This window comes from Lagopus leucura, unplaced genomic scaffold, assembly GCF_019238085.1.
Source record: "Lagopus leucura isolate 7727_CA_CO unplaced genomic scaffold, USGS_WTPT01 Super-Scaffold_100157, whole genome shotgun sequence".
Taxonomy (NCBI): domain Eukaryota; kingdom Metazoa; phylum Chordata; class Aves; order Galliformes; family Phasianidae; genus Lagopus; species Lagopus leucura.
In genome coordinates, this window is record NW_024962334.1 from 28,268,758 (window position 1) to 28,288,897 (window position 20,140).

The window sequence follows — 20,140 nt, forward strand, 5'->3', positions numbered from 1 at the left end:
AATCAAGTATCAAATTTAGCTGTTAGTATCAGGGATAGTAACTTGATTTTTTAAACAATTACTTGTGATCATAAAAGACCACATTAATTTGACAAATATGTGACACAACTATCGTGGGATGATACAGCACTATGGCAAGAATTGAGCAAAACCTGATTTTGCTGCTTTTCACATCCCTATCTAGCCTAAACAACCTGCCTGAATATTACACAACTGTGCCTCAGTTTGCCAACACACTCAAGAATATATTTCATTATTTTTGGAGATTTGACAAGAGTTAAAGTATCTAACAATTTGGCAGGTTAACCCAGGTGTTAATTCCACTCTTAGTTATCAATGTTTTGACCTACAGCATTAAGAATAAACTGAAATGCAGATCTAAAATGTTCCATCTGTTTTCCAAAAGGGAACAACAAATGCAGTTAATTTCAGCAGAGTCTACATGGAAATTTATGAATGTTTGGAAAGGATGATACGCTATCAAAGTAGCTGCCATCTTCATGTGTGTCTGAATATTTTTATTGCTACGGGCTGATTTTTTCCACTGATTTTGAGGTAAACGCAGTTCTCAAACTTGCCTGCAACCTATGCATAATAATGGGTGACGTGTCACTTTCAGGACAGTTAGATTTCCAAATATCTGTGTGGCTGGCATAAACACGCAAGGTAGTCTCTTGGGCAGTGTCCTACACTTTTCCAAAGGGCTATGCACTGCCCAAGCACTGTCCCTATAAAAATCTTCTGTAGCCAAGAACATTTCTCTATTACTACATCACTCAGCATCTTTACACAAAAGTGTTCCAAGAACATTTCCTCCTTAGTTTCTCTAAGAGGATGCCAAATTTTAACCTCTATACATTGTTACCTACTTGCAGTAAAGTTCATGGTTTGGGTGAAAAACATGTACAAGAAAATTCCCAAACAGCACTAACAGCCACACCAGAAATTTCCAGAAATACTTGTAAACACCACTTTGAGTTTATGTAAGTCAAAGTAGCTCTACTTTCTATAAACAATTCATAATGGACAAATCTCCTGAACATTTGCCAGGGTGGTTTTTTTTTTGTTATTGTTGTTGTATGTTTGTTGTTTGCTTGGGGTTTTTCTGGAAGCGTTCAGTATCTCCAGCAATTATTCTGTCCTTCGAGACAGCAGTTTTTTCTATTGGACTGATCTACATATATCTGATCATTAAAACCAAAAAAAGTGAGCAAAATACACTACCTCCATATATTTATGAGAGTTTCAGTGTATCTACGGTTATTATAAATTCTAGTGAGTGTCTGAATTCCAAACATGCAGCTTGCTATGACATACATAAGAGGCTAAAATGCCATTTTGAAGGGAACCACAAAAAGCACGTTGTAGTTACATCATTTTGAAAGACTATCATTGGGGTTTTTTTTATGTTTTTGGTTTTTTCCTGTCTTTTTTTTTCTTCTTATTTTGAAGGCTCATGAAGTCCTATGCTACATGTCCATTCACTTCTTCAGCAAAAAGTTTTCAGCTGTGAGATTTGTCACCACCACTATTATTTTCTCCAAAGATAACGAGCTTTAAAGCAAGCCAAATCTAAGAGTTACTTCATAAAAAACTATCCATGGGAGAAGTAACAATGACGCAAAAAAGAAGGCATCAGACAAACCCAACCCATTTCTTAAGTATGGATGACATTAATTAAAAAAAAAAAAAAAAAAAAAATCAGTGCTCACAATGGCAAATATTCTTGTTGATGCACTGACCCTAGGTCTCAATATTCTATAACAATTTATCATGAGTTCATTTTCCCTTCAAGTTTTAAGTCAACAGGCAAGAGTTTATAGGGTTATTTTTTTCCTATCAAATTAATCTAATTATTGCGTTATACTAGAAACAAACTGAGAAATAACTACCTCATTTATTAACCTAATGGAAAAACAAATAAACTGAACTGTAAACTTGAAATTCAAATTCAACAATTATATGACCTCCTACTTCAGCTATACATAGCAACTCATATAAACTTTTTATTAAATATATAGTAAATCACACTTTTATTCATCTAGCCTCCTTACAACATAGCCCCCAGAAATAGCTCAAAATTATTATGAGCAGCATCATATTCTTTCAGCAAGTACTACTACTTGCATAACACAAAAAACAATTTATTCTACTTGAGTGGGCAATTTAAAATTCCATCATAATCTCACTGCAAATCTCCTGTATTAACTTGCTTTCCCTTATGATTTATTTTTAACTAAGAGGGAGAAGCTGATCTAGAAAGATATACTAAAAGCCATACTAATGAAAATATATGGGAAGCAGGCATGTCATTGACAATATGTAGCAGGGACAAAAGCTACTTGCTACTTACTGCTACTACCACCAAAACAAATATCTCTGAAATTATAGCCTTGTTTTTAAGGGCCAAAACTTTAAGTACAGGCTTTCTGATGCATATGACATACCTATACCTTCTGGAGCTGTCTACTCTACTCAACTGATAATGAAAGAATCCTAAATACCCATCAGTTACACTCCTTGAAACTGAACAGTGTCATGTACCATGGCATTTTCCTAGCCAAAATCCAATGACAGCACAAGATGAACTGAAACCTTCAATGGCATTAGCAGAGACATTTGTTAAAAGACGGGCACATTCCATGGCATCCCTGCCCGCCAGAGGAGAATCCAAGGGACTGGATCAAAGCTAGATCTCATACTAACAGACATATAATGCTCAGCTAAATCAGGCGAACAATACCATGCTTACCTGTATGTTTTATATGGGGCAAAATTCATAAAACAACTCATGGATCTACCAGATGTGAACTACATCAAATTAAGACAAATATTCTTGATACAAATGTTATTTGCTTTTCTAGACAAAGAACACAGTACATTTTTACCCATCTGGGATTTAGTCAACTGTTCAGTAAAAGAGAAGGCAGAACAGAGTGTGATGAAAAGGGAAGTATCTGGAAAAGCTACTAGTAGAGTTTCCAACAACTCTTCTTACAAATCCTCATGAATGACTCTGGCACAAAAATAAAGAGTATGATAATGGAAAAAAATAAGGAGGTACCATCAAAGCAGAAATGGATTGGCATAATGTACAGGAGGAACCAGAGAACTTTGATGACTGCTGTAGAAAGAATCTAATGAAATTCAGTAGTACAAAATGTAAAGCCATGCATTTAAGGATCAATTAATTTAAAACATGTATCTTTCTGTAATAAACTAGAGGCTCATCCCTTGGAAAAAAATTGTAAAGTGCAGGACCTGCTGGCTGCATAAGGTGCATTACAGAATGACTGAACTGCCAGTAAAAGGAAGATGTGAGAAATCCAAAGGGAGGCAATGCCACTGGAGAGCAGGAAACTGCAATACACAGTGATACACCCCCTGAGACCTCATCCAAACTACCACACATTGAAAAGTGGAAACGGTGTCCAACTTCGTGTTTTTAAAGTGTTTTAGAATTCATTGAATATATTTGCTAGAATCCATAGGTTTGTATTAAAATAAAAAACACACATTCCAACAATTGTTCAACATACCAACAAGCCTTACTACATTGAGTGTAGTGTTTGTCAGGATAGGTGCATTCCCTTTATTGAGGCTATAATCCGATTTCTTTTTGCTCCTCAGAGTTTCTCGAGAAACACTAAGGAGAAAAAAAAAAAAAAAAAAAAAAGAAAAAACACCTCAAAATAATATTCAACCAAAAGTTCATCATATTACAATACCACAGTACACAGCCGTAATGCAACGTAATACAATTTCACTCACTGCATTTTTTCCCCACAAGTTAATCTTTATCAATATCTCTAGAATTTCATTGAAATGACGTAGTTTGCAATGTATGATGAAACCATGATAATATTTTATTCTAGAATGACTTTGTAATTAAAAAAAATTCCTCTCTTTTGACCCAAGCAGTGCCCTTCTAGTACTTCTGAAACCCTTTCCATACAAATAAGGTGAGCTTGCTTCATAAAGGCTGAATAGAAATCTACACGGTACAGTGCTTTTGTTTGGTTTTTGGTTTGTTTGTCTGAAATTTCTAAAAGGTTACTATTTTGTAAAAATACAACTCTCAAGTCATTTGTTTGCAAAAAGATCCCATTGATGCAACAAAAATTACACATATATATAACAGCAGTTATAGAAGAATGCCTAATGCTTGCTTTTTCACAACCTCTTCAGAGAGCCTTTATCTTCCTTCAAAATCTTGCTTCCCAAAGTTTCTTTTTGCAATAACAGTGAACAGTTTAAAGTTCCTCTCCATCCTGGAATTCTAAATTCAGAGCCTTTCACACTGTGCAGGTAAAGATTATTTGATTATCATTCAATTACTGTAGAGACTGAATCAAGAATAAATTACAGTACCGAGATTAAACACATGTAAATAAGACTGAGCATACTGACCTCTTCATCGGGGCATCTCCTGTCTGCTCATCTACGTAGTCTCTTTTCAACTCTTCAGGAACGTCGCTGTCACTATCATACTCTTGATAGGCACTTTTTTCTTGTTCATCAGATTCATACTGTAAACAAACAAACATAAATGCAAGTATTTCTCATGGCTGCTCTAATAACAGTAACAGTTATTTTTGTTTGGCTTTTCTTTTTTTCTTCTGTATTTTTCTGTTTGTTTGTTTGTTTTCTGTATCTACTCCCTCCACCTGCATGCTGTTCTATCTACACCAACAGCCAGAACAGTAACTTTGTATATAGGAGTATCTTTTTCTACACAAAGTTCACAGTGTACATGAAGCAAGCAAAAAAACTGCAGAGCATGCAGGAAAACAGACTTCTGCAGCCCCTCTTGTTAAGTCTTAGCTTATGCACAAAACAAACAAATTAAACAAACAAAACCACCCCACAATACAGTATAATATTCTAAGTAACACTGTGGTGATATAACTTGGCTGTATTACTGGAACAAATCAATAGGGAACAGAGAAAAAGGGTCTGTTCTCCCTATTATAGGACTTGATTAGTGGTTGTTTTGAGCCTCACGCACCATACGCATCATTTCACACAGATCCCACAACACAGACCAGAATAACCTTATGAAAAACATGAATATATAACTAAATTATCCCTGTATACTACCTTGAGAGATAAGAGAAAGAGAAGAGAGAGAAAGAAAGCAAGAAGAAAGAACAGAACAAGACTAGTTCCGTTGGAAGGGACCTTCAAAGATCATTGAGTCCAACAACATTGAGTCCAATCCTGACAACAATAGGGCTAACCAAAATTACAGCATGTTATTGAGGGCATTATCCAAATACCTCTTGAGCACTGACAAACCTGGAGCATCAACCACCTCACCAGGAAGCCTGCTCTAACTGCCCTCTCACAGAAGACCAATGTTAAGTTGCAACATCTGAAAAATAACCTTAAGTAGCTACAGACACAACTGTTGCCTCCAAAAACTCAGACATTTTTAATTGTTTGAAATTGTTTTCTTCTGTTCAGTTGTTCCATTGCATTTCAAAGCTTACAAGAAACTTTTGTTTGATGTAAGGATAGACGGTATGGACCTCAGAACTGATGAGTGAAAACAGGACCAACGCAAGCTGCAGCACACATAATGCAGTATAGGGTTTCCACACTACACATATACTGTTATTGCTTGATTACAAGTTATATGGACAAATACTACCCAGAAATTGAAATATACAATAAGTGCTTTTTATAGTTATGAAACCACACATACATTAAAATGTATTATACAGTTAGGATTATTTTTGGTAAAAAAAATCTGACATTTGCAATCTTTTTTTTCCACTCAGAGTAATATTTAAAGGTAGATTTTTTTTCCAAGTATTCCTGGTTGCTCTGCAGTAGAGCTGCTTTAAACACTTCATAATAACGAGGTAAAGTTATGTATTTACCTCTTTTTAGGTTAATTTCTTAATCCACAAAACATTGAAGGAAAAATTACACTTGATGCCCTATGGATGTAACCCATTTTCCTGAACTCTTACATGGTATTAAAGTTACGTACCAGGCTCCAGAAATGCATTTTCAGCTGAAGACAGACAATACTTTTACTTTCAACTTTTTATTAATGTAGGCTGTGCTCTGAAGCCATTTTGTCCAGGAAGTAAAAAAAAAAAAAATGACCCACATGGCAAAGTCAGTCTGGTTCTGGGATCTTTAAGAAATGGTTCTTTCCAGAAAGGAAAACTGATGAAGGTACACTTAGGGAATGTCAGTCTTTCAACCATCTAAAATACACTAGAAAATGTATTTTTCAGTTATGGTTGGCAATTTTGCCACAGCCCCAAGGTATGAATGTTTTTAAAGCACAGCACAACGCAAGCAGTATATTAAAAAAGCAGAAAGCCCACAGGACAAACAAATTCAAAGCAAAAATAGTTGAGACAAAAAAAAACCAAAAACATACATGTGAGGAGCAGACTGATCAGTAGTATTCATACGCTAAGTTTCTGCCTCATGAACATTGCAGATAAATGAAAGCTATAATTAAAGGCACTGACTTCAGGCTTGACAAAGTCATATTTTAACTAAATTGACTAAAAAATTAACCTGGAAAATTACAGTCACTTACTGTGCATTAATAAATAATGTGCTCCACCTCAATTAAAATCCAGTGATAGTGAAATTATATGCTGACTATAAATTGTTAACTCTCTTAATTGAATAAGAATGTTTTGAAAAAATGATTTTTTTTAAACATGGAAAATACTTCTCTAATCTCCTCAATCTAAACCTATTAATAAGTTGGAAAATGTATTTACAAGGTAAAAATCCTGCATGATTTAAAATGCAGATAATTAACTCACAATTACAAACTAGAGACCTTCTAGAACATATTTTCAATAAATACAGTCTGCAATAACATCTCAAAGTGCTAAATAATTTATTGTGGCTACTAGCAATTACCACTGCAATTATCAAGTGTTTAGGTAGTCAATGCAAACTAACACATAGGACTGTAATAAGATTAACTGAAACTGAAGAGTGTTATAAAACTAAAGTTACCTGTATCACAAGAAAAATGTGTTAGGGAGCTACAGAAAATAGGCATAAAATGTCTCACTGAAGCTCAGGATGAGAAAACAAAAAAAGAGGTGACTGGACCCTAAGGCCCATTCAGTTGTCCAGAACTGAAATAAGAAAAAAATATAAACATTCTCAAATGAGACACTGACAATTCTTAACATCCTGCAGATCACTGAGAAGTCAGTTGTTCACAGCCTTGTCATGCCATTTCTCTAGATATCAGGAAACCTATCTGCATTCTTAAGAAACAAAATTCTGCAATCTCCACCTGAAATAATTTCTAGTTTAACTGCTAATGAAATAGAAACAGAGGACAGTCACCAGAAGAGTACACTAGCAAGGTGACCAGAAGCCTTGGTTCTAGTACCAGCTAACCTATTCTACACCTCATCTGTCTATCTAAATGTGAATAACACTTCCTTTGCAAAGATTTTAGTAAGGATTTCATCCTTCAATGACTGTGAGGTAAAATACAATGATTGAAATTGTGTGTCTTTTTAGTACCGTTAAACACTGTCATCTGCACTCTCAGTACATTCTTCAGCATTACTTAACATTTCTCCATACTGAAAGAAGTTAGTTAAATAAAGGATACAAAACTCACCCCAAAAGATTTCCACAAGTGAAGAAAAATCAGAAGCATCACTGTCCCTAATCACTTATAAATTACATTAGGCAAACAGCATATAATTTTAAATTTTACTTCAAAAATATATGTTAGCCCTAAACTATTCCAGAGTTCTGCCAATAACATCACACTCAGGTTAGCAAAATTATTGTATGAATGGCTGTAAATATAACCTAGACCTCACAAGAAAAATAAAAAAGAAATCATGTAATTGGTATTTTACTTTTTCCACACAGAACGTTCTGTCCCTCTGGTGTTAAAGGAGAGCCAAAATTCATTACAGTTCTTCACCAGACGCAAATTCAGATTTTATCAATTTAAAATATATTAATGTTTCACAAGCAAAGAACACTAAATTGGCACACAGCTTCGAAAAAGACACCGCTGCAGGCAGCTCTGAAAGTCCCCAGTAGTGCTCAAGCCTACCAAATGGGACACGGGTCAAACTCAAGGCAGGGAAACCACAGAACAGATTCTGCAGTGCTTGTGACACATTAACCTACTGCTGATTCCTGGACTGACGACTCCCTCTAGCCTGATTCACTACAAGCACAGCCTGCTGCACTGAGCCACTGAAGCAGCCAGTCCTGGCAGCACAGGGTGCATCTCCCTGGCCCTGGATTACCCCAGGCCTGTCCCTGCATGGATTGTCCTGATAGGATATGTTTGCAGCAGCATCTGCATGCAAAGCAAAGAACATGTCATTGTTGACAAGCTAACAATCACTGATTTAAGGATCTTTAGCTCTGGCTAGGACTAAGCCTCGTGCACCTTCAAAAAATAGACAGCAGTAAACAATCAGTACATAGCAGCCTTTAAATACTGAGATTATTTCAACAGATAGAGACAAGTTCAGAATAAAAAAATAAATTTTCCACTCAGGATGACTGGACAGCAGAATTCATCAACTCCCTGTTGTAATAACACAACAGATAACAGAAAATTTCATGGACAATTACATTACATTTTGGGGGTGGGGGATGGTCTGCTTCTTTTTCTTTTTCTTTCCCAAGAAAAAATCAGCTCATAAGCCTCCACTATGACAAGCAGGATTCTGAGGGGAAAGAGCTGCTGATTTCACAGAACATGGCAGTCCCTACACAGCTAACAATAACTGCATGTAGAATTCATCTGTATTTGCTATCTAATGTTTTCCTCAGGTGATTTCACAATCACAGAACCGTAAGCCTATAGGATGGGGGAAATTCACATCATTTAAATCTTACTGAAGTTAGATGAAAGATTCTGGATCAAAAAAATGTCGCAACTCAAAAAAACCGAGCAGATCAGTTCTAACTTAAGTGCAAAGCTTACAGATTTCTCACACGTCCACAGAAAGAAAAAAATCCCTTAATATACCTACAAGTTAAGAAATGAAGACAACCCCAGCCTTCTAGAACTGCAGTGTACTACTAACAAGGCAATGCATTAATTACAGGGACTGTCTGGACACAGCATTCACACTCATTTGCTAGCAGTGAATTGCATGGAATCAGACTTCCAGAAATTTCCAACCAACAATTATTTTGTTGTTGCTGTTCTGGAGAAGTTAACCAATCTCAGAAGCTAAGTTACTATCATTTTTGAAAACAATTTCACATATTTCCAGCTACCTACCTGCAAGTGGTAGCCAAAAACCAAAACAAGCCCTTTCCCTAAAAAAGCCTATCCTGAAACATTTGAGTATTTTCTCATTGGCACTCACACTGCAGGTGATGATAGCTTTTCTTATTAAAAGTGAACCTTCACAAGAAAGCTGTCTTAAAGCTGTCACTAGTTTCTAATAATAATAAATTGTATTAGGTTTCCTTCAGGAAAAAAAAAATCTTTTAAAAAGCACAACTACTCACAAATGTATTGAAGTCAGAAAACAAGTCCCCAGTAGCAGCAGCTTGAATTTCTGCAAACCTCAAAAGTACTGTATTATCATTAACAATTATTTCACTATGACCTTTCACAAATACCTACCAAACAGCTGTTCAGATTCCACAAAAGCTTTGTTTTGGAGCTGGTTTCTATACAGCACTGCGGAATTCTATGGTTCTTAGCATTCTCTGGAGCACATCTTTGCTCAGCATAGAATCATAGAATGGCGTGGGTTGAAAAGGACCACAATGATCATCCAGTTTCAACCCCCTGCTATGTGCAGGGTCACCAACCACCAGACCAGGCTGCCCAGAGCCACATCCAGCCTGGCCTTGAATGCCTCCAGGGATGGGGCATCCACAACCTCCTTGGGCAACCTGTTCCATGCGTCACCATCCTCTGAGTAAAAAACTTCCTCCTAATATCCGACATAAACCTCCCGTCTCAGTTTAAAACCATTCCCCCTTGTCCTGTTACTATCCACCCTTGTAAACAGCCATTTTCCCTACTGTTCATGCTTATGTGGAATCTATATTTAACACTGATAACCATACACTTCTTCTCAGTATACTGAAATGAAAAGGCAGGATGTACATTCTGCTCCACTCATTGACAGGAGAATAACTATCCATATACTATACTATATACTATAATAACTATAACAAGGTAGCTGTGTCTCTGTCATATTTTTTAAGCATAAAGCAACAATATTTCATACCAATCAATTGCATGTTGTTTGCAAGTGACAGAGCAGGAAAGAGGTGACAGCATCATGCCCAGGCATAGGAGATACACATCAAATCCCACAGAGAAAACACAAAAGGCAAAGACGCAAACCAGGCAACCATTAGAATGGCACACTGAATAAACTAAGGTCCACCCAGCCTTATCACAAAAATAAATAAATAAGTTATTTATCAAAAGAATAAAATGAAGCAAAATTTTAAACAAAAAAAAAATTTAAAGCATTTAAGAGAATGCTACTACACTATAAATTATAATATATTTGACAATTACTAGATGTTGAGTAGAAAAAAATATATGCTAGAAGTCATTGTCCAATTTCACAGCAGTGGATCACAAAGTAAAGTGAGTGTCCTGAGTATTCAAATGACAATAAAAAAAATGTGCTTTTAACAAACATCAGATAACCCTTGGAAAGCATGCATGCATTAACAAATAGAACAGAAGGAGCAATTTGTAATGATTCTTTCCTACAAAGCCAGAAAGCCACTCTTCCTAAAATAATAAAAACTACTTCCACAAGGAAGGTAAATCATTGTATCTAATTGCTTTGTAAAAAACCCTGCAAAAGTACTAATTTGAAGTGGAATGCATCTTACTAGCTTTTCAGAACATTTGACTTCAATGGAAAAATACTGACCAGCTGAAAAATAACCCAAAAGGATTAAAAAAGGATTGCCCAGCTTTCTGGCACTGTTAAAAAAAACTAAGTAACTCGTCTAATAGGAGTAAAGTGCCTTGAGAGCTTAAATAGTACTATAGCCTATTAATTCATGCACTATTTTGCCATCACTGACATGAAAACAACAGCACTTAATGAGATCTAGATTTAATTTTTCTCGTACCCCATTGGAAGCTAACACATCCTCTGTCTCATCATCTTTGCTGTCAGCCTGAATTTCAAATGGGTTTCCTCCATTACAGTACTGCTCAAATAAAGTTACCGTGGCTGAAATTGCTGAAGCAGGCTGCTTACTAGGTGACACAGATGGGGAACGTGACTGAACCATGAATTTAAATTCCTATTAATAGAAAGAAAGTACAGTTTTAATTCACAACACGGCAGTTTCAATATTATTATAATGACTACAGATTAATGAAAATAGAGAGCATAATAACATACTTTTATACTGGCTCAAGTTAACCTTGACACTGGCAATCTTACAGTGCTCATATTTCTAATTTTAACAGTTGCTGGTTATGTATCACATATCATCTTCTGCATTCTGAAAATAGTTTTCACCTGATTTTGGAAAAAAATCCCCCGATTTAAAAAAAAAAAAAAAAAGGAAATAAAAACAACCTATAATTTTATCCAAATATGCAGTTTTGGTTTTGTTTTTTTGTTTTACACACATTACCTAGCAATTTACTATTGCAGATTTTTTTTTTTTTAATATTTTATCCTTAAAAATAAGTTAATTTTTTTATAATCTTCAAAGCCATTTCACAAGAAGTTTCTAATGATTACCTTTTCCTTTGCATCACTCAGCTATATCCCTTTCGCACTTTAATAATAGCTTCAATCATAGACATCCACATTTGTTTGGCCAAACAGGTGAAATTCATCCAACATATGCTAAACTACACAAAACCCCTTTATAGTACAGCAGGTGAGCACACCCATGACATGTTTTTGCTGGTACTTCCCCATAGAAAAAATACTTTTCCTCAAATCAGGCAGTATGACCTACTTTTCCCAAAACAGGTCCAAACTAGTGAGCACTAAGGAGGGTAGCTATTTTTAGGCATTCTTTTTCAGCACCATCTTCTCAGAATAATGATTTTGAAATGGAAAATTGACAAATAAATGACACATTAAAACACAAGAAATAACAAAGACCAATATTATGCTTACAATTCCAGCATGTTATGTAATACTCTACCTGCCTAAAACAGAAATGTCACTGCCTTAAAAGCCTTGGATTCTACAGTTTCCAAAATCCTGAAATGAATTTATGTTTTTTAAAAAACAGTCATTTAGCATTTTCATGGCAGTTCAGAGATATGTTACTTCTCACTCTTAGATACTGCAGTATCAACACTTTCATATGTGTTATTCAAAGAACTTACGTGAAGCTGTAAAATGCTGAAGTTTGATTTAACAGGGCAAAGTTCCCAGGTCTCATTCTCCAAAAACATTCTTAGTTCTTCAAGACGGGTTCTGAAATATAACAAACGACTACTTTTAATTGGCAGCAGGAGCAAATCAGAAAACAGACAATTTATGCAGTGAAAGATGCCTTCAAAAAGCATACAAGAAGTCACACTTGAAAACACATACTTGGCAGTACTTACTCATTCGTTCAAGTGACAAATCACATAAAAACTGTGACTACTAACGCAATGTTTGCCTCATGGCACCTTTAAGGAGATAATCAAAGAATGCCAAACTCCAAAGCTTGGAAGCAATTTTTCTTTGACATTACTCAGTATGACCATTATAAAGTATAGAGGAACTGACTGTACAGTCAACCAGTACCTTTCTTCTCTCTGTATAGAAAGCAGCACAATGCATACAAACACTCCACCAGCACAACTGCTTGTGAGCCATCATAAAACAGGTAATTTCTTTCAATGAGCAAACAGAAGCCAACATGTAACAAATGGAAGTGGAAAGAGCTAGACTATCTACAGACATCAAATAAAAATTAAATGAACTATCTAGGCTATAGTTTGTTTCACATCTTAATCTCAGTACTAACACAGAAAAAGTATTAAGAAAATACAATCAGGCCATTATGTGTCTGCATTGTTTCTATTACACTTCTGAACATCCTAAGAGCCTCCATTCAACAATAAGCAGAAATTCTTTTAACAAGGAAAACCTTTCTTGCCATATAAGCAGGAAGATACCAGCGAGTGCTTATCAAGTTCATACTGCTATCTCTCTTCTTCCTAATATAAAGAATAGTGTTTTGCTTAATGAACAGCAGTTGGTAAATTACACACTAGGTTTCTAATTAGGCAGCAAAATATTCTAGGAATATAATTGTTTGAATAACAAACTGTAATCACTGCTACAATTAAAATTTTCTTGCTTGACAAGATGAGAAATCAGTTGAATTATGATTGCATTTTCCCGTATCTGTTTAAATTTATCAGTTAAATGCAAACAGATTTCAACTCTGATTTTAGAGGTGTTGAGTGGTCATAGCTTGCAGACCTTCCCGCAGCCAACAGAAGCAACAGATGGACATTCTCAGAATCAGTTTCAGATTAAAATTCTCTGAGAGGAAGGCTAAGGAGATTCATAGAAAAGCAAACATTTAAAAGGTACATGGCATGATATTTCATATCATTTCAAAGATGGAATGAAGCCACTGGCAAAGCATTTCAACAGATGCTTTTTCACCAGCAAATAAGCCTAGAAAGTGGTACAAGTAGAAACATAATGAATTCTTTCTCTGAAAATCTTTGGTGGATGCACCTTTTAACAAATGCATCAGAAAGAAAAGTCAAATTGCATTTAAAATCCCCTTTCTAACATTCGCTGCCAAAAGCCCATTCTAATTTTTTCCGAATAATCAACTTTTACCCAATAAAAGGCTTCATGCACTCTAGTATCACACTGTTTTTCTGCTCTTGATGAATTATATGATCAGTTCCTTTAGCATTTTCTCTATGTTGCCAGTTCTCTAAAACACCACCACACGTAGGAGGCCACATATGCTAAATGACAAAATCAAAGAACTGATTACTCCTGGACTCAGAGCATTTCAGTTCTGTGTAGCTTTTATGTATTAATGAATTCTTAGTTTAAGCACTATCTTTTTTTCTCCTCACTGAAGTATATAAAGGGACTGCAAGCCACATCAGCTTGATCTGAAAAGTTGAGACATTTAAAGCTTTCTTTTATATAAGCCAGTCTGAAGGACATAGCTGTGCTATAGAGCATGAATAGAGAGTGGAATAGAGGTGCTTTTTTTTTGTTTTGTGCTAATTTTTCCTTGCCTTTTGAGGATGAAAACATAAACCAATAATCCTCACAATACCCATACAGCAAAGAACAGGTATTAAAAAGTTAACGTAACATGCATCTCAGCAGCACATACTGCTTTTATTCTCACAAGAATGACAGAAAGCACTACCTTAATAAGAAAACACAAGTTACATGTAGAAGTAATCACTTTTTGAAATATTTCATTAAATAATTTCATTCATTAAATAGTTTCAATTTCATTTAATTAAATATTTCATTCCTTAATCTTTATTTTGTCTGAAGATAATTCAGCAATTAGTCTCTTACTCCCTAATCTGTAAGATCATCAAAATCAAAACCACGACAATCAAACAATAATTATTTAATTAGGCAGGGTATTGTGCTACATCTGATGAATAAAAGAGGTTTAGATAGACCAAAACAGCTTTTCTGAGTAGAAGAGAGATGCTGAAAAATAAAGCATACAGCAGGCTAAGTGAAAAGATTCATGGTGCTTCACTCAGAGTTGCCATGAGTTCTTCTCAAACAGTTTTGATCATAAGAATCAACGGCCGCAAAGTCAGTTTCTAAAGCAGTACAGTAAACTCAGCTCAAAGTTCAGAAATGCTTCTAGGAAATAGAAAAGTTGCATTGCATCTTAATCAACTGTGAAGATGATGAAGGACCTAGAGAGCAAACACATATGAGGAGCAGCTGAGGTCATCTGGTCACTGAAACAGGACTACGGGAACGGATGGAGCTCTGAAGGAAGAGTCCAGTTGGGTATTAGGGAAAGGTTCTTCACTATAAGTGGTCAGGGACTGGAAGAGGCTCCCCTGGGAAACGGTCAGGTCCCCAAGCTTCTGAAGTTCAAGAAGGGTTTGGACAATGCTATCAGACATAGAGTTTGAATTTTCAGAGGTGCTGTGTGGAGGCCAGAGTTGGACTCCTGATTATGAGATTGTAACTGATCTCCTAACAAGACAACGGGCATGTGGTTAAGGTTCTAGCTTTTCAGTTCAGTTTTTCAACTGGTTCAGTTGAAACAGAGGTCTTCATTTAATATCTGAAACGAAATCATAGCTATAAACTAACAATTCAGAAGAAAATCCAAAGCATGTTCTCACCTTCTGAATTTAGACAGTGTCTTACATACAACATATCAGTATTTCCCATACTTAATGAATTTTAGGCAGAAAGTCTCAGACCAAATTGATGCTTTAGCTATATGCTAGTAATACAGATCCCAGACAATCACAGAATTGCAGGGGTTGGAAGAGACCTCAAGAGCTCATTGAGTCTAAGTCCCCTGTTAAAGTAGGTTACCTAAAATGGGTCATGGAGAAGAACAGATCAAGACTGAGGAACTAAGAACTTCTTAGAGCAAAGAACAATGCTGTATTTCTTCTTATATCTTCTAGTTACTTAAAGTCAGAAAGATGAATGCTTGGTAACTAAAATGAAAGATCTGCCAGTCCCCAAATCAAAGCATTTGGGAAATCAAGACAACTTAAATAAATAGACAAGTCTTGAATATACGAGGGCAGAGACTGAGGCCAAAGCAGCTCTGTTTGAAAAACAAATAGATACTGTCAATGACAGAACATGGAAACTGACACTAAAGAATGGATACAGATCTAAGTACCTTGATAAGATAAAATTGCTTATTAAAAAAAAAAAAAAAAAAAAAAAAATCATAGCCACACATGAAAGATCTTTTAATGTAACACCAGAAAAAGAAACAACAACTTTGTCAGGATGTATGGACATTAGATTAATTCATCCTCAGAATCCCCCAAGAAAGATTAGGAGACAGCTTTTAAAACTACTGAAACATTACACAGTTTTTCATCTTTATTCAGATAGCAGAAACTTCTGGCTTTTCCATCTTCTTTCCTTCTCCAGGATTCAGAGCCCTATTCTCATCACAAAACATATTCCACTATCAGTGAAACCTACCAATCTCAATGCAGAAACATTATTCAATGGAATTCCTCTGGAATTCATTTAAAACTAAAACCAGTGATAATAAATATCATTACATTCATTCACAGTGCATAGAGTAGTCTTACCTGTGGTATGTTTTGAAATAGTTAACGCTTTGTTTTCTGATAGATTCTTGCAAAACTTCAGACTTACTGCCACAAAACTCTTCTCCAACTTGCATCAGCCTGCAATAATAAGGCAAAGTTAAGAAATATTTATTGATTTATTAGTACTGCTGTTCCTATCCAAATTTCTAGCCTCACTCATTTTCGCAAGAGAAGTTACACTCTAAACCCTTCACTCATTTCACAAAACTCCATGTCTCATTTCCCTCCAAATCCTATCTTTACATCCCATACTCAGTGATAACAAGCCATTAGCAAAATAAAACGTCCACTATACAGCTCACAACCTGAATCCATTGTTTTATTGCCAAAACAGAAAGTATTGCAATGTACAGTGATGTACAGACTAAGTATGGGTACTGCAATATTTTGCTGCTCTATATCAAGAAGCCCACTAAAAGGTTTTAGAAAAATCAGAACTGTCAGGTCTATGTTCCTGAAATTTTAAAACTGGCCAACATTCAAATATTATCACACTTAGAGGCTACTTGAGCAGCAAAGCAACTCATGCTACCTCTCCCAAATACAACCTTGGTGCAGGCAACAAAACTGGCATGCAGATTCTTACATAAAGAGGAGCACTCTTTAAACTCTGCATTAGTAGATAGGATCAAAGTTAGCATCAGAATGTAAATATCAGCCTTAGTTAACCACGTGCTGTCTTTGTATCAGAGATGAAGTTTGTCTGCATGTAATAAGTGGCCTTACGACCACGTCAGTATACCTGCTGATAACATCCAGTACAAATATGAAGTCATCATATTTGAAGTTAGACAGATCTGTTCCCAGAAGGTACGTTTTTACTTTCAGCTGAACATCCTACAAAAACACAAATATTTCAGAACCATTTAATGAATCCTCAGTAAATTTATAAGCAAAATAAGAGGTTCTATTTACAAAGTACACTAAAGACAAAAAGACGAATGCTTGGATGCCACATTAATGCACTTTTTGGTTTGTTTCGACTTATAGCTTCTTTTTGAGGTATAGTGTACAACTCCATTTTCTGAAACATTAATTACTTCCTGTTGACTTTCTTAAATAATAACATAATCAGTTCAGCAATACAATAATAATGCTATACACTTCATAGCACTTGAAAAAGCCAAGCTTTGTATTACTGTTCTGCAACATAAAAGGATTATTTCTTTTTAATCACATGTTCAGGGTCTTGTGATGTATTAAAATGATCCAGCTAAGAATATGAAACCAGTCAGGTTTACAAGATTTCACATTCTCCATAGTTCTGCTTGCACCAGAATGGACATCAAAAACCATTTTTCAGTTCTGAGGTCCAGTTTTCCATGTTCAATTTCATGTTCATCCCTTTTTTTTTTTTTTTTAAATTCTTCCATTTCCATACCTCTCACAACATATCCCAAACCATTAGTTCAGGAATGCTATAGTATGCATTGAAAAAGAGATCAATAAGGCTCCTTGTACATCTTGGAAACTGTAATTTCCCACTGCTCCTACTTACTAAATGGTTTGTAGCACTCCCTTCACCATCAGCTATGTCCAGTTCAAAACTGAGGGAGTCACAAACTAATTTCAAGATGCCTTATCGAAGCAGGGAAATGTACAGTAGTATGACTGCTTTAACAGAACAAAAAAAGGAAATGAGAACAAAATAGATTGTGCTATGAAGCAGCAAACAGGTGATACCACCCGAGAGTCACGTTACTGTGCTTTGGTAGCTTTACTGAGTTTGTAAGTAGCATGACCAAGTAGTAACAGAATCATGGAAATTTTATTTCCATGCTTTTTATAATATTTAGCTCAAAGCAGATTATTTTAAAAATTCTCCTTAAAAAAGATATGTATAAATATAACTAATTTTTACTGGGGGCAATAAACATTAAGACAATTAAAAAACATACCTGCCATATTCGTGAAAGCCCATGTTCCAATTTCTTTTTCACATAGCTGCGGTCAAAACTGTTCTCCTCAGTTCCAACCACACTGCTGCCATCTGAAACTGAAGATAGAAGGTATTAAAGACATTTTCAAATGCCTTGAAATATACCAGCCATAACAGAACTTCTGCCTTAGCCATTATTATGTCACCCCAAGTATGCAAACTCCAGGAGAGCTCCATTGCTGAAAAGAAATAAATAAAGCACATAAAAATACTGTATGTTAATACAGACAAAAAGAACTTCTGACTATTTTTATGTAAGCAAGATACCCATTCAATAAAATCAAAATAAGATAAGAGAGTAACTAATCTTTCAAATACAAAGTTGACAAATTAACAGCTGCTTATCCTTGAGATTCTCTAAGCTATTCCAGCTTTGCAGATGAGAACCATAATATTAAACGTATCAGGAACAAGATCTCTAACTTCCTATCTCAGTAAATTCTGGCTGTAAGTCTGGGGGAAATCACCGAAACTTTTTCTGTGAACTATGTAAACAAGATAGCATGCCTTTTTTTTTCCCCCACTCTCACACTAATCCATGCTTATGCATGAAATAATTTCATAAACAGCTCATTAGATGTCTTTCATTCTTTAAAATTATTGTATTTAATTCTAAAACGTTCATTTCCATAGCTCCAGACCGCTTTCCTCTGTGTGTGATCTCTGCTCCAATAGAAAGGATACATTTTTACCCTCTCCTTTTTAAAATTTAAGTAATTATAATTTTTTATCATATAGCTGTGGTTATGCTTGCAGCCTGTGATGGTACAGTGTCACTGCCTGTTTCACGCAAAATCTCTGACTCTGTGAGACTACACAACTTTTTTCTATGATAGAACCAAGAAACAAAAAAAAAACTCATCCGCTGTTCCCAACAAGTGGAAAAATGATGCACAAACCATTCAGTGATTTGATATGAAAAATAAAATGTAATCCATATACAATACTTCACTGGAATATTACTAAGCATACAGTGTTCCTTCCACTCCATCATCCAGGAGGTTGAAAACAGAAGAATTAAGATCACCTGCAATATTTCAGCATTCCTAAGCAGATCAGACCTGTCTTTCCATCTCTCCTACAACCTCCAGCTAGTTTTCAGTACCTGGGAAAACTATTCACTCCCTTGTTTCTGGCTCAACTGATCTGGTCTTTAATACCTTGTTACTACAAGGGTGGTAAGGAACTGGAACGTGTTGCCCCGTGTTGTGGGTGCTCCATCCCAGGAAGCATTCGAGGCCAGGCTGGTATGGGGACTGGAGCAAAGAATCTAGTGGGTGGCAATTTGGCCCACATCAGGCGGATTTGAACTAGGTGGTCTTTAAGATCCATTCCAATCCAAACCATTCCATATGACTTCATAAAAAATAGAATCCTCAGTTTCCAAGAATCTTCTATAAGTGCTCCAAACAAACAAATAGAAAAAAACATGGTGAAAGAATTTTCTATTCTACCTTGCTCTTCAGTTCTCACATCAGTCTTCACAACAGAAATAAGCAGAATATTTACTAACACAAAGCAGATGCACTTCTTTCCTCAGAAATGCAGGAAGGCAAGCATTTACAAGTTATGAAAACAAAGCACGTTTCAGCATCTATAACAGGCATCACTTATCACAAACAAGTGATGTTATCTATATGAAGTGCAGCCTCCTTTCCCTAATCCATGAGGGACTTCTTTTGAATGAGCTCCACAATTAAAGTAGAAAGACCTCTGAAATTAATGCCTCAAGTCCAACTTCTAAGTTCTACAGTTCGGTTTGTGCCTCAAGTCTATCAAGAGCACCTTGATCCATTTAAAATATTATGCAAGACTGCTGACATGAGCACAACACGAGAAATACACTGGGACAGTTTTGAGTTAAAAGTTAATTTAAAAAAAATGAAAAAATGCCCAATACATATGCATCAGTTAGACTGCTTCTTCTA

General features: G+C 35.6%; 1 protein-coding gene across 2 annotated transcripts in view; it reads right to left on the minus strand.

Moving 5' to 3' along the window:
• The window catches only part of VPS50 (VPS50 subunit of EARP/GARPII complex), a 65,867-nt gene that overhangs the window by 21,407 nt on the left and 24,320 nt on the right, over positions 1 to 20,140 (minus strand). For both annotated transcript variants that reach the window (XM_042888885.1, XM_042888884.1), the window contains exons 14-20: positions 18,172 to 18,269; positions 17,016 to 17,110; positions 16,253 to 16,351; positions 12,332 to 12,422; positions 11,104 to 11,280; positions 4,411 to 4,529; positions 3,540 to 3,646 (exon numbers count right to left, since the gene is read on the minus strand). In XM_042888885.1, coding sequence (XP_042744819.1) covers positions 3,540 to 3,646; positions 4,411 to 4,529; positions 11,104 to 11,280; positions 12,332 to 12,422; positions 16,253 to 16,351; positions 17,016 to 17,110; positions 18,172 to 18,269 — 786 coding nt within the window. The remainder of the gene's footprint in view (positions 1 to 3,539; positions 3,647 to 4,410; positions 4,530 to 11,103; positions 11,281 to 12,331; positions 12,423 to 16,252; positions 16,352 to 17,015; positions 17,111 to 18,171; positions 18,270 to 20,140) is intronic.